General features: G+C 40.7%; 1 protein-coding gene across 2 annotated transcripts in view; it reads right to left on the bottom strand.

Moving 5' to 3' along the window:
* ptgs1 (prostaglandin-endoperoxide synthase 1) overlaps positions 1–15,770 on the bottom strand; it is a 47,055-nt gene that overhangs the window by 2,192 nt on the left and 29,093 nt on the right. For both annotated transcript variants that reach the window (XM_055919192.1, XM_055919193.1), the window contains 2 exons: positions 15,335–15,621; positions 7,819–7,966 (listed from right to left, as the gene is read on the bottom strand). In XM_055919192.1, the coding sequence (XP_055775167.1) occupies positions 7,819–7,966; positions 15,335–15,621 (435 nt within the window). The remainder of the gene's footprint in view (positions 1–7,818; positions 7,967–15,334; positions 15,622–15,770) is intronic.

Below are 15,770 nucleotides of genomic sequence, written 5' to 3'. Positions count from 1 at the left end.
GTCAAAAGGCATCTAAAGGACTCTCAGACCATGAGAAACAAGATTTTCTGGTCAGACCCAAAATTGAACTCTTTGGCCTGAATGTCAAGTGTCACGTCTGGAGAAAACCTAGCACCATCATTACGGTGAAGCATGGTGGTGGCAGCATCATGCTGTGGGGATGTTTTTCAGTGGAAGGGACTGGGAGACTAGTCAGGATCGAGGGAAAGATGAATGGCAGAAAGTACAGAGCGATCCTAGATGAAAACCTGCTCCAGAGCGCTCAGGACCACAGACTGGCGTGAAGGTTCACTTCAACAGGACAACGACTCTAAGCATGCAGCCAAGACAACACAGGAGTGGCTTCGGGACAAGTCTCTGAATGTCCTTGAGTGGCCCAGCCAGAGCCCGGACTTGAACCCGTCCGAACATCTCTGGAGAGACCTGAAAATAGCTGTGCAGCGACTCTCCCCATCCAACCTGACAGAGCGTGAGATGATCTGCAGAGAAGACCGGGAGAAACTCCCCAAATCAGAGCCGGTCAGCCCTATACATTCATTGCGGAAATTGTGTAGGGCCCCGCAAATTACACAAGGGCCCTGCCTCCCCCTCATGTCAAAGTGGGTGTCAATGTTTACAACTTCAATGAGAGGATAAAGCTGAACTATCCTTCTGGTCACGAAAAGAGAAAAAATAAAACAGAGTGAATTGCGGGAACAGCAAATCAGGTAAACTTGTGTTCTCTCCTCTCCAAGTTTGATGTAATCAAATAACAGTACCGTTAAGTTGATGTGCTAGCTTGCAGTGCATCTCTCTCTCTAGTCTGTCTGTCTTGCTAACCTAGCTGGGCAGAGCATCTCTTGGTCTGTCTGTGTCTTGCTTGCCAGCCACTTCCACAGCTGTGTTCTATGACTTTGTGCCTGACAAAGTGAGAATGAAATACAACTATTTGGGGCAACAGTGTTTATAAACTGCAGTTCGGAAAAGATAACCGTGTCGCGTGTGAACATGCGTTCATATGCGCGTGCACAAAATGAAACTTGCGCTTTCCAGCAGCAACCTCTGTGGGGACCAGTCCAGACAATATATGGGCGTGATGGCACTCCTCATAGGCGCAAATAATTTTAAAACAAGACAATGATTATCTAGTCTCTCAGTCAAGGTTTAGTTACAACTCTCGACTAATGCAAGATGGAAAGCAATGGATTGACATTGACTATTGATTTATATATTGAATTTAAAATGTTGATTAGCTGGGCGTACTGGGCAATATGGATGCACATCTCTCAGTAAATAATAACCATCATTCAGCCAAGTCAGAGTATAAATAATATTTTATATTTGAAAATGTATAAAAAGGAAATCTGGGGGAGACAGTTTGAATGGGCCTGATGCAGCTGATAAAATTAATAATAGTATTGTTATCTATAATTTGCAGGTGCTACGCTTACGTTTGTCAGTAGAGGAGATGCTGGATCATCAGCCAGTACAAGCACAGACTCAGTTGATCCACATCCAGCCAGTACTAACACAGACCCAGTACAGCCGGTTTCAGCAAATACTAACACAGACCCAGTACAGCTGGCTTCAGGAAATACTAACACAGACCCAGTACAGCTGGCTTCAGCAAATACAGTACTAACACAGACCCAGTACAGCCGGCTTCAGCAAATACTAACACAGACCCAGTACAGCCGGTTTCAGCAAATACTAACACAGACCCAGTACAGCCGGTTTCAGCAAATACTAACACAGACCCAGTACAGCCGGCTTCAGCCAGTACTAACACAGACCCAGTACAGCCGGTTTCAGCAAATACTAACACAGACCCAGTACAGCCGGTTTCAGGAAATACTAACACAGACCCAGTACAGCCGGTTTCAGGAAATACTAACACAGACCCAGTACAGCTGGCTTCAGCAAATACTAACACAGACCTAGTACTGGCAGCTTCAGCAAGTACAGTACTAACACAGACCCAGTACAGCTGGCTTCAGCAAATACTAACACAGACCTAGTACTGGCAGCTTCAGCAAGTACAGTACTAACACAGACCCAGTACAGCTGGATTCAGCAAATACTAACACAGACCCAGTACTGGCAGCTTCAGCAAGTACTAACACAGACCCAGTAAGTACTAACACAGACCCAGTACAGCCGGCTTCAGCAAGTACTAACACAGACCCAGTACTGGCAGCTTCAGCAAGCACCAAGGAGTACAACTGCCCCCAAAAAAATCCCAGAGCCGTGTTCGTCCCATGTGTAGCACATACTCTAAACCTTGTCATTGCAGATGCTGCCAAATCTTCAAAAGATGTATTTGGGTTTAGTGCAAAAGCTCTTCACCTTCTTTTCAGCTGGCACATAAAGATGGAGTGTTTTCAAGAAACACATGAACATAATCGTGAAGTCATGGAGTGACACAAGATGGGAAAGTAGGCTCCAAAGTGTTCTGCAATCAGGTATCAGGCTTCTGAGGTTCGGGAGGCATTACTGGAAGCCAGACAGACGACCACAACAATCCTGTGGCCAAAGTGGAGGCACAAGCACTTGCAGAGGAAGTTGGGTCCTACCGCTTCTTGATTTGCTGTGTCGTATGGTGTGAGATACTGACAATGACAAACAAGGTGAACAAGCTCCTCCAATCCGCCTCAATGCAGTTGGATATCGCAGTGAATTTAGTCTCAAATGCAAAAGGCACTACTACATACCGGCAAATGGCACTCACTACATACCGGGAAACTGGATTCTGAGGCCCAGACAACAGCCAAAAGCATTTGTGAAGAAGTGAGTGCTGCATCAGATGACCTGGCCTCCACAATCCCCCAACCAAATTGAGATGGTTTGGGAGTCAGACCGCAGAGTGAAGGAAAAGCAGCAAACAAGTGCTCAGCATATGTGGGAACTCCTTCAAGACTGTTGTAAAAGCATTCCAGGTGAAGCTGGTTGAGAGAATGCTAAGTGTGTGCAAAGCTGTCATCAAGGCAAAGAGGGGCTATTTGAAGAATCAAATATATTTTGATTTGTTGAAAACTTGTTTGGTTACTACATGATTCCATATGTGTTATTTAATAGTTTTGATGTCTTCACTATTATTCTACAATGTAGAAAATAGTAAAAAAAAAAACGTTAAAAAAAACTGAATGAGTAGATGTTCTAAAACCTTTGACCGGTAGTGTATGTAAACGTGATTTCATTTTATTTTGGGGGGTTTTATACATTTGCAAACATTACTAAAAAAACATTTTTGATTTGTCATTATGTGGTAGTGTGTAGATTGATGAAGGAAAAAAATAACTATATCATATATTTTCAAAATAAGGCTGTAACTTAACACAATGTGGAAAAAGTCAATGGGTCTGAGTACTTTCCGAATGCACCCTATATACAAAAGTATGTGGACACCCCTTCAGATAAGTGGATTCGGCTATTTTAGACATACCCCATTGCTGACAGGTGTATAAAATCGAGCACACAGCCAAGCAATCTCCATAGACAAACATTGGCAGTTGAATGGCCTTACTGAAAAGCTCAGAGACTTTCAACGTGGCACCGTCATAGAATGCCACCTTTCAGTTCGTAAAATGTTTGCCCTGCTAGAGCTGCCCGGCCAACTGTAAGTGCTGTTATTGTGAAGTGGAAACATTAGGAACAACAATGGCTCAGCCGCCAAGTGGTAGGCCACACAAGCTCACAGAGCGGGACCGCCGAGTGCTGAAGCGTGTAGCACGTAAAAATAGTCTCATCGGTTGCAAAACTTACAACCGTTCCAAACTGCCTCTGGAAGTAACGTCAGCACAAGAACTGTTCGTTGGGAGCTTCATGAAATTAGTTTACATGGCCGAGCAGCCGCAGACAAGCCTAAGATCACCATGCGCAATGCCAAGCGTCATCATGAGTGGTATAAAGTTTGCCACCATTGGACTCTGAAGCAGTGGAAATGCATTCTCTTGAGAGATGAATCACACGTCACTATCTGGCAGTCCGACGGACGAATCTGGATGTGGAGGATGCCACAAGATGATTCTGTGCTTTCAACTTTGTGGCAACAGTTTGGGGAAGGCCCTTTCCTGTTTCAACATGAAAATGCCCCCTTGCACAAAGCGAGGTCCATACAGAAATGGTTTGTCGAGATCGATGTGGAAGAAATTAACTAACCTGCACAGAGCCCTGACCTCAACCCCAACGAACACCTTTGGGATGAATAGGAGCGCTTTTGGTCATGTAGTGTATTATTGCTCACAGAGTGAGTCCATGTGACTTATTATGTGACTTAAGAACCTGTTAGGGGTGCAGCCCGACACCGGTACACTTATGACAACATCCAGCTCAAGTGCAGGGCGCGAAATTCAAAAATATATATTTTTTAAATATTTAACTTTCACACATTAACAAGTCCAAGACACCAGATGAAAGGTGCACATCTTGTGAATCAAGCCAACATGTCCGATTTTTAAAATGTTTTACAGGGAAGACACAATATGTAAATCTATTAGCTAATCACGTTAGCAAAAGACACCAATATTCTTACTCCATCAGTTTATGACTCCATCAGTAGCTATCCCAAATTCGGCCAAATAAAGATAAAAATAGCCACTAACCAAGAAACAACCTCATCAGATGACAGTCTGATAACATATTTATTGTATAGCATATGTTTTTTTCAAAAAATTTGCATATTTCAGGTATAATTCATAGTTTACATTTCAGCTACAATCAGAAATTGCACCGAAAACAGCCATAATATTTACAGACACCAACGTCAAATACCTAATTACTCATCATAAAACATTTCTGAAAAATACATAGTGTACAGCAATTGAAAGACAGGCATCTTGTGATTCTAGACAATATTTCCGATTTATTAAATGTTTTACAGCGCAAACAAAATGTAGCGTGATATTAGCATAGCCACAATAGACAGAAAAACTTGGGCGCCCACGACCAGTCAACATGCACGACAGATATTAGAAATAGCATCATAAAATGTTTCTTACTTTTGGTGGTCTTCCGTCAGAATGTTGGATAAGGTGTCCTTTGTCCAGAATAGTCGTTGTTTTGATCTGGAACGGCAAATATCCCTCTTCATATAGCATGGGCACTTGCCAAGTGACACGGATTACTCCAAAGTCAACAAAGTTAGAAAACGGAACACGGCAAAACTCCCGAAAAAGTTTCAATAATCTAATTAAACTATATTGAAAAAACATACGTTACGATGATATGGTGACATGTATCAAATCTAAGACGGAGATGTTCGTCTTTCATAACCACAGCTAAACAGAAGCCATTTCCGTGTCCTCTTTCGCGCGCTCCAGAAACAGGAACTGGACGGTCACGTCAAACAAAGACCTTTTATTCCATCTCATACCAAGATAGACACAAAATTTCTTTTCTCACCACATCTTGACAACCAGGGGAAGGCGTAGGAAGTGTTTGTAGACTCCTACGTCACACGCCCATGTATAGGCATGAGGTTGAACAGAGCATATATTTCTGACATTTCACTTCCTGGTCAGGAAAAGTGCTGCAGATGGATTTCTGTTTCACTCAGAGAAATAATTCAAACGTTTTTAGAAACTAGAGAGTGTTTTCTATCCAATTGTAATAATAATATGCATAAGTTACGAGCAAGAATTGAGTATGACGCCGTTTGAAATGGGCACATATAATCTGGCTACTCAATATGCCCCCTGCAGCCATAAGAAGTTAAGAACATTTTGACTCCTGAACTTATTTAGGATCGCCATGACAAATGGGTAGAATACTTACAGTTGAAGTCGGAAGTTTACATACACTTAGGTTGGAGTCATTAAAACTAGTTTTTCATCCACTCCACAAATTTCTTGATAACAAACTATAGTTTTGGCAAGTCGGTTAGGACATCTACTTTGTGCATGACAAGTAATTTTTCCAACAATTGTTTACAGACAGATTATTTCACTTATAATTCACTGTACCACAATTCCAGTGGGTCAGAAGTTTACATACACGAAGTTGACTGTGCCTTTAAACAGCATGAAAAATTCCAGAAAATTATGTCATGGCTTTAGAAGCTTCTGATAGGCTAATTGACATAATTTGAGTCAATTGGAGGTGTACCTTCAAACTCAGTGCCCCTTTGCTTGACATCATGGGAAAATAAAAAGAAATCAGTCAAAACATCAGGAAAAAAAATTGTAGACCTCCACAAGTCTGGTTCAACCTTGGGAGCAATTACCAAACGCCTGAAGGTACCACGTGCATCTGTACAAACAATAATACGCAAGTACACTGCTCAAAAAAATAAAGGGAACACTTAAACAACACAATGTAACTCCAAGTCAATCACACTTCTGTGAAATCAAACTGTCCACTTAGGAAGCAACACTGATTGACAATAAATGTCACATGCTGTTGTGCAAATGGAATAGACAAAAGGTGGAAATTCTAGGCAATTATTAAGACACCCCCAAAAAAGGAATGGTTCTGCAGGTGGTGACCACAGACCACTTCTCAGTTCCTATGCTTCCTGGCGGATGTTTTGGTCACTTTTGAATGCTGGCGGTGCTCTCACTCTAGTGGTAGCATGAGAGGGAGTCTACAACTCACACAAGTGGCTCAGGTAGTGCAGTTCATCCAGGATGGCACATCAATGCGAGCTGTGGCAAAAAGGTTTGCTGTGTCTGTCAGCGTAGTGTCCAGAGCATGGAGGTGCTACCAGGAGACAGGCCAGTACATCAGGAGACGTGGAGGAGGCCAAAACAGGGAATTGTTACTGGAATTAAATGTCAGGAATTGTGAAAAACAGAGTTTAAATGCATGTAAACTTCGGACTTCAAATGTAAGTCAAGACATTTCAGCCTTTCCTTTTTAATTAATTTATTTAAAAAATTGTAAGCCAGTGACACAACATCTCAATTTAATAAATTTTAAATTCAGGCTGTAACACAATAACATGTGGAAAAGTCAAGAAAACATTCTGAAGGCACTGTAGGTGCTCTTTTGACCGCAAATCAGTCTTTGTCGACACTTCATCAATTGAGGTCGAAACGAGTCAACTTTTTAATTAGTAAAAGAGCAACTATGCATTAGAAAATACATATGGTTGTTGCTGTCTTTTTGGATTCATGAACCTCTTCCTGTACCCAGATGAGCATCCGATTCCAGAGCCATTTTCTGTTTATTATCAAACGTCACATTTGATTGATGCGCACGCATCCCGACATCAAAAAGCTGTCGCAGGATAGCTAATTCTGATGTCGAGACCTTGACCAAATTAACAGTGAGTGAGTGATTACCATGAAAACAAGCAAGACTATTGGCTATAGCTATGATCAACAAGTATATTATATTTTTGGCTATATCTAGCTCTATTTGGGATATTTTACATCGCCTCCCTGGCTTGCTAGGTAATCAAGCCTCTCATGACATCTGCAATGTTGTAGACGATAACCATCTGATTAAGTGTTAGTTTACTTACACGATCTGCATTTGAAGTTGCATGTGATCGTATCCACTGCTATGTAAACAAAGAGGTTTCTGATTACGAACTATTTGTGTATGCATTGATATGTAGGCTACGTGTGCCTTTTGTAAAACAAAAAATATAAATACTGATGCAGTTCTGTCCTTGAGCTGTTCTTGTCTATTAATGTTCTGTATTATGTCATGTTTCATGTTTTCTGTAGACCCCAGGAAGAGTAGATGCTGCTTTTGCAACAGCTAATGGGGATCCTAATAAAAGACTAATAACAATACCAACTGCGCATGCAACTTTTTATGATGCAGCCGTTAAATGGTTCTATAGAAGCCTTTAGTATCACCGGAATTTCCAAAACTCTAAATATGTAGTCTTACCAGTGAAATCAGAGAAAGATGTGTAGGGCCTCAGGTTGAACCTCTTCCTGTACTCGTTGAAGGGTTGGAGACGCAGAGCCCTGGACTCTTCAATAACACCCTCGGCCACCTTGGTCACCACTGGGTGGATGTTCTTCCCACCTCCTATCTGAGAAACAGAGAAAGGATTAAAACCAACTGACCCCATATACCCATAGCTACTGGTGTAGACTAGTTCTAAAAGGATCAGCATCAAGTTTATTGGAAACTCTCCAGTTAACTGTTAATAAACAATGATTAATTTAAGATTGATTTCAAGTGTCCCTGTGTAGAATTTCCACAACAATAGAAATCTAAAAACAGGTGGCTGCGTCTGTTCATTCACTTAACTCTTCCTGAGTAACCAAGGACTATAACAGGCAGAGGATTGCTTCGCAGGCTACATGACAGAAGGTGAGAAAGGTGCCATCTCAGCAATTGTATATTTTGTATACAGAGGGAAAAAAACCTTTAGACATGGCAGTGACTGCATACGAAGATGAAGTTATTAAAACTGCAGTTGAGGGTCAGCTACTCTAATGTGGTCTGGGTGAGAATGGCCCTCCCAAGAAGGGCCCTAAATGTGTTACTCCATATACAGTATACACTCACAGGACTTCACAGTACATGGATTACATTCCGATTGTGTGTCTTTGACCTACACACAACACCTCATGTCACAGTGGAATTATGTATATATTTTTTATTAATAAAAATTGAAAAGCTGAAATGTCTTGAGTCAATTAGTATTCAACCCTTAGTTAATTGTATTTATTATGGATCCCCATTAGCTGCTGCTGGATCCTACTAAATTAAAGCAGTTATACCTCAACTTGCTTTAAAAACATTACAATACATTCACAACAGATTTCACAACACATTAAGTGTGTGCCCTCAGGCCACTACTCTACAACACAAAATCCATGTGTACGTGTGTGTATAGTGCGTATGCTATCGTGTGTGTGTGTATGCATGTGTCTGTTTGTCTCTCTTCACAGTCCCCGCTGTTCCATAAGGTTTATTTTTATGTTTTTTCTAATCTAATTTTACTGCTTGCATGAGTTACTTGATGTGGAATAGTGTTCCATGTAGTCATGGCTCTATGTAGTACTATGCGCCTCCCATAGTCTGTTCTGGACTTGAAGACTGTGAAGAGACCTCTGTTGGCATGTCTTCTGGGGTATGCATAGGTGTCGGAGCTGTGTGCCAGTAGTTCAAACAGACAGCTGGGTGCATTCAACATGTCAATACCTTTCACAAATACAAGTAGTGATGAAGTCAATCTCTCCTCCATTTTGAGCCAGGAGAAATTAACATGCATATTATTAATGTTAGCTATCTGTGTACATCCAAGGGCCAGCTGTGCCACCCTTTTCTAAGCCAATTGTAATTTTCCTAAGTCCCTCTTTGTGGCACCTGACCACACGACTGAATAGTAGTTTAGGTGCGACAAAACAAGGGCCTGTAGGACCTGCCTTGTTGATAGTGCTGTTAAGGCAGAGCAGCGCTTTATTATGGACAGACTTCTCCCCATCTTAGCTACTGTATCAATATGTTTTGACCATGACAGTTTACAATCCAGGGTTACTGGATTAGTTACCTCAACTTGCTCAATTTCCACATTATTCATTACAAGATTCAGTTGAGGTTTAGATTTAGTGAATGATTTGACCCAAATACAATGCTTTTAGTTTAAATATTTAGGACTAACTTACTCCTTGCCACCTATTCTGAAACTAACTGCAGCTCTTTGTTAAGTGTTGAAGTCTAACAAAACTGCCTCGACAATCTTTTTATCAATTTCTCTCAGCCAGTCAGTCATTTGACTAAGTGCTGTGCTTGTTGAATATCCTTCCCAATAGGCCTACTGAAAGTCTGTTGTCAATTTGTTTACTGTAGCATTGTATCTAGTCAAACACAATTTTTTCCAAAAGTTCATTAAGGGTTGGCAACAGGCTGATCGGTCAGCTATTTGAGCCAGTATAGCGGGCTTTACTATTATTAGGTAGCGGAATGACTTTTGCTTCCCTCCAGGCCTGAAGGCACACACACTTTCTAGTAGGCTTAAATTGATAATATGGGAAATAGGAGTGGCAATATCGTCTGCTATTATCCTTAGTCCTTTTCCATCCACCTTGTCAGACCCCGGTGGCTTGTCACTGTTGAGACAATTTTTCACCTCTTCCACACTCACTTTACGGATTTCAAAATTACAATGCTTGTCTCATAATTTGGTCAGATATACTTGGATGTGTAGTGTCAATATTTGTTGCTGGCATGTCATGCCCAAGTTTGCTAATCTTGCCAATGAAAAAAAGCATTAGTTGGCAACATCAGTGGGTTTTGTGATGAATGAGCCATCTGATTCAGTGAATGATGGAGCCGAGTTTGCCTTTTTACCCCAAAATTAAGGCGCTTCAAAACATCATTCTTTATAATATGTATTTTTGTTTCATAGTATAGTTTCTTCTTTTTATTCAGTTTAGTCACATGATTTCTCAATTTGCAATATGTTTGCCAATTGGTTTTGCTGCCAGACTTATTTGACTCATTCCTCTCAACCATACAATGTTTTCAATTCCTAATCAATCCAAGGGGATTTAACAGTTTTTACAGTCATTTTCTTAATGGGTGCATGCTTATTAGTAACTGGAATAAGCAATTTCATAAATGTGTCAAGTGCAGCATCCGGTTGCTCCTCATTACACACCATAGACCAGCAAATATTCTTTACATCATCAACATAGGAATCATTACAAAACGTATTGTATGACCTCACACTATATTAGGCCCAGCCTTCAGCACTTTCTTTTTCCTAGATATGTTTACTATATTGTGATCACTAGAGCATTAGTAAAGATGTGATCAATACATGTTGATTATTTAATTCCTGTGCTGTTTGTAACTACCCTGTTAGGTTGACTGATAACCCAAACCAGATTTCAGGCACTGGTTACAGTTTGAAGCTTTTTCTTGAGTGGGCAGCTTGATGAAAGCAAGTCAATATTGAAAATCACCCAGAAATATATACTTCTCTGTTGATATCACATACATTGTCAAGCATTTCACACATATTATCCAGATAGTGACTGTTAGCACTTTCTGGTCTATGGCAGCTTCCCACAAGATTGGGCTTTAGGAGAGGCAGATGCACCTGTAGCCATATTACTTCAACAGTACTTAACATGAGATCCTCTCTAAGCTTTACAGGACGGTGGTTCTTAATATAGACCGCAGCACTGCCTGCATTGACATTTCTGTATTTTCTGTAGATGTTATAACCATGTATTGCTACTACTGTATCAAAGGTATTATCTAAGTGAGTTTCAGAGATATGAATGTCATCTGTTACTAGTTAATGACTTCATGAACCTTGTTTCTTAGGCTACATATGTTAACGTGGGCTACTTTTTAGCACTTTTCTGGGATGTTTGATTGTTTTCATTGCTTTACTGGGAAGCATAGCAGAAGTAGACATGCTTATGCTAGTGCAGGGTGAGCTGCACACAATGGACTTCCTACTAGGGCACACCACCTCAGTGCAACTCTGGTTCATAGGCACATGATTATTGCATACAATATCTGTGGGATCAGCAGAGGCATTATGGCAAGCTTAAACAAGTGCAGGAGTAAAAATGTGCTTAACAAGTCACATAAAAAGTTGCACTGACTCTGTGTGCAATAATAGTGCTTAATAGTGTTGAATATCCCTTTGAGCACGGTGAAGCTATCAATTACACTTTGGATGGTGTATCAAGACATCCAGTCACTACAAAGATACAGGCGCCTTTCCTAACTGAGTTGCCAGAGAGGAAGGATACCACTCAGGGATTTCACCATGAGGCCAATGTTCACTTTAAAACAATTACAGAGTTTAATGGCTGTGATAGGAGAGAACTGAGGATGGATCAACAACATTGTAGTTAATCTACAATACTAACTTAAACGACAGAGTGAAAAGAAGGAAACCTGTACTGGAAAAAAATATTCCAAAACATGCATCCTATTTGCAATAATGCACTAAAGTAAAAGTAAAACTGCAAAAAATATGGCAAAGAAATTAACTTTATGTCCTGAATACAAAGCATTATGTTTGGGGCAAATCCAACACAAAATCACATCACTGAGTACCACTCTTCATATTTTCAAGCATGGTGGTGGCCGCATCATGTTATGCGTATCCTTGCTATCGGCAAGAACTAGAGATATTTTTTTTACAAAAAGAAATGGAAATTCACCTTTCAGCAGGACAATAACCTGAAACACGAGGTCAAATATACACTGTAATTGCTTACCAAGATGACATTGAATGTTCCAGACGGGTCTAGTTACAGTTTTGACTTAAAATTGGCTTGAAAATATATGGCAAGACTTGAATATGGCTGTCTAGCAATGATCAACAACCAACTTGGCAGAGCTTGAATAATTATAAAAAATAATAATGTACAAATATTGTACAACCCAGGTGTGCAAAGCTCTTCAGCCTTTTTCACACCGCAGGCCTTAATGCTCAAATGAGTTTGTTTTTCAAATCCGTGTTGACTACTGACTGTCCAAACAGCTAATTACAAGTGACCAAATTGGATGTGTTGGTTCTGACAGCAGTCATTTGCTGACAAGGCTATGCTAGTTGTCACAGTAATAATGGGTGTGTGCACAATTGTGTAGGCTGTTTTGTGGTGGTGCTTGTGCTTCCTATCACTCAGAAGCTACGTAGCAATTTGAATGTTCCAAATCATAGAGTAAGAACACTTTTAAACCTTGAAAGGATAAGACGATCCAACTTTCAAAACAAGTCCCTTTTGGCTAGCCACAACAGCCAACTAGCTTACTAGGTAGCTGTTTAGTTTTCTAGCACATTCTCAAATTTGTTTGTAAACAATTAACAAGCTAGTTAGCTACCACATGTGATTGTCAAACTGTCAGAGTACCTAGTAAGCAACAAGATATGTCGAAAAACAGTCTAAAAACAACTTGAGGGCAAATATGTCCGATTTGACCGTTCAAACAAGTCACATGGCCAGGAAACAGATTTGTATTTGACTTCAAACCACCGACGAAGCTGGTTTGTAATGTGGCTTGAAATATCTGATTCCATGTGCTTTTTGGCTGTTCAGACTGCAGGAAAAAAGAACAGATTCGAATCGGATATGCAAATAATTAGGATTTGAGTCACTTTAAACTGCCATCTGCCAATTTAGAGACTTACTCAGAAAGACTCATAGCTGTTTATCGCTGCCAAAGGTGATTCTAACATGTATTCACTCAGGTGTGTGAATTCTTATATAAATGAGATATTTCTGTATTTAATTTCCAATAAATTAGCAATATTTAAAAAAACATGTTTTCACTTTGTCATTATGGGGTATAGTGTGTAGATGGGTAACCCCCATCCATTTTGAATTAAAGCTGTAACAACAAAATGTGGAATAAGTCAAGGGGTATGAATACTTTCTGAAGGCACTTTCACAGCCTTATCATTTCCTCTCCATCTCTCGTACACAAAATTTGCCTGGCTCAAAAGAAGAACTACGACAACACACACATCAGGGTTGGGGTCAATTCAGTTGAAGTCACTTAAAATAAATAGCTTTTGCTTTTTGGTAGAAATAGAAAATAGATGCCATTTTTCAGAATTTCTGTTTACTCCCTGAATAGACTGACTTCAATTCGAATTGACCCTAACCTTGACCCTAACCTTGACACACAATCCTATCAGACAGATCACTAAAGCCCAGATCTGTATGCACTTTAGACAACTTTCTATGTAGGGGAGAGTGCCAGGTAAGTTGAGCCAAAGAGTTAGTTTAGCAACCCTTTGTTTTTAGGAAACAAAATTAATAAATGTGACCAAATATTTAGGAAGAGGTCATCATTTCATGGAATCTGTAAAGGAAAATCCCACATGGAAAAAGTGGTTAGCAAGTTAGGTAAATCAGTTGGGATCTCTATAAGCTACAAGATGAGGTCCTAAACATAGCATGAAAGTGCATCCTTGTAGCTGTATGGGCTAATATAGTCAAAATGTTTGCCTAGGGGTAAGTTGAGCCAATGGCCAACATACCCCATACAAATTATGATTCAATTTTTGTCAGTTTGATGCATAATACGAATAGTATTTTTGCATTGTGTCATGCATATGAATGCATTTTTGTTACAGAGCAGATATCATGCAACAAGCCCCCCCTTAAGGTTATTGAGAGAGCAGCCAAGGAAGTGAGAGAAAGGAAAAGTACAAGCAGCAGCAAGGGATGATAAAAACCTATTCCCCCTTAAGAGACTGAAAAGATTTGACATGGATCCTCAGATTCTCAAAAGGTTCTACAGCTGCACCATCGAGAGCATCCTGACTGGTTGCATCACTGCCTGGTATGGCAACTGCTCGGCCTCCGAATGCAAGGCACTACAGAAGGTAGTGCGTACGGCCCAGTACATCACTGGGGCCAAGCTTCCTGCCATCCAGGACCTCTACACCAGGCGGTGTCAGAGCAAGGCCCTAAAAATTAAAGACTCCAGCCACCCGAGTCATAGACTGCTCTCTCTGCTACCACACGGCAAGCGGTACCAGAATGCTAAGTCTAGGTCCAAGAGGCTTCTAAACAGCTTCTATCCCCAAGCCATAAGATTCCTGAACACCTAATCAAATGGCTACCCAGACTATTTGCATTGCCCCCCCTCCTCTTTTACACAGCTGCTACTCTCTTATTATCTATGCATAGTCACTTTAATAACTCTATCTACATATTACCTCAACCAACCGGTACCCCCCTGTATATAGTCTCGCTGTTGTTATTTTACTGCTGCTCTTTAATTACTTGTTACTTTTATTTCTTATTCTTATCCGTATTTTTTTTAACTGCATTGTTGGTTAAGTGCTCGTAAGTAAGCATTTCACTGTAAGTATTGTTGTATTCAGCACATGTGACTAATAAAATTTGATATGATTTACCATACTCTGTTCAAAGACATCCATGTCTCAAGGCTTATTAAATCGTTCTTTAACCTGTTTCCTTCCCTTCATGGATTGAAGTTGATTTAACAAGTGACATCAATAAGGGATCATAGCTTTCACCTGGATTCACCTGGTCAGTCTATGTCATGGAAAGAGTTCCTAATGTTTTGTACACTCAATGTACAATATACCACACCCTCATCCCATGAATTAAACTTTGACCTATCAGCACCGTCACCCACTTACCCCAAGGCGGTTCAACTTACCCTGTCTCTATGCTCAACGTAACCCATACCCTGGGTAAGTTGTGCCAAGAGACCACTTTTTTTGGACATGCTATTTTCTCAAACTGTTGTTTACATGAATTCTAGCATCCTGAAATATATGTAGATATCTCTGTTAGAAAGAATGCTATATTTCCCTTGACTTAGTGATGCTGAATAACATATACCCCACTCTCCCCTATGGCATGACAATGATATTGAGACTAGGGTTCATCAACACAACACTGCATATGACATCCCATAGTCACCACACAACCCATACCTGTCCAGCACACTGGCGTGAGAAAGCGTCCACCAGTTTCTCCACCCCGTAGTGTGTGACGATGGAGGTGTTGAAGATGAACTGGGAGTAGGGCACCACGTCTCCGTCTATGTGGAAGCTGTCTGGCATCAGGGGGTGCCAGTGGTACAGCTGGTTGAACTCCACAGCGATGCGGTTCCTGTACTGGAACGTGGACTTGAAGAGCAGAACCGGATCGAACTTCAGATCCAACAGGTAGCCGCTCAGGTGCTGCACGTAGTCCTCGATCACTATCCGGATAGTCTCACCTGGAATATGAACAAAAAATGAATCTACTATAGCAGTGTGTGGATTATTTTCCCTGTAACTATTCACTCAACCCAGAACATGGAAAGGTTTCCTTAATATTAATATTCCTGCCTAAAGCACAGTGTCTAAAACGGACAGTGTCTGGCAA

This window comes from Salvelinus fontinalis, chromosome 4, assembly GCF_029448725.1.
Source record: "Salvelinus fontinalis isolate EN_2023a chromosome 4, ASM2944872v1, whole genome shotgun sequence".
NCBI classification, from domain to species: Eukaryota; Metazoa; Chordata; class Actinopteri; order Salmoniformes; family Salmonidae; genus Salvelinus; species Salvelinus fontinalis.
Note: the sequence above shows the minus strand (reverse complement) of the source record. Positions and strands in the feature narration are given on the sequence as shown.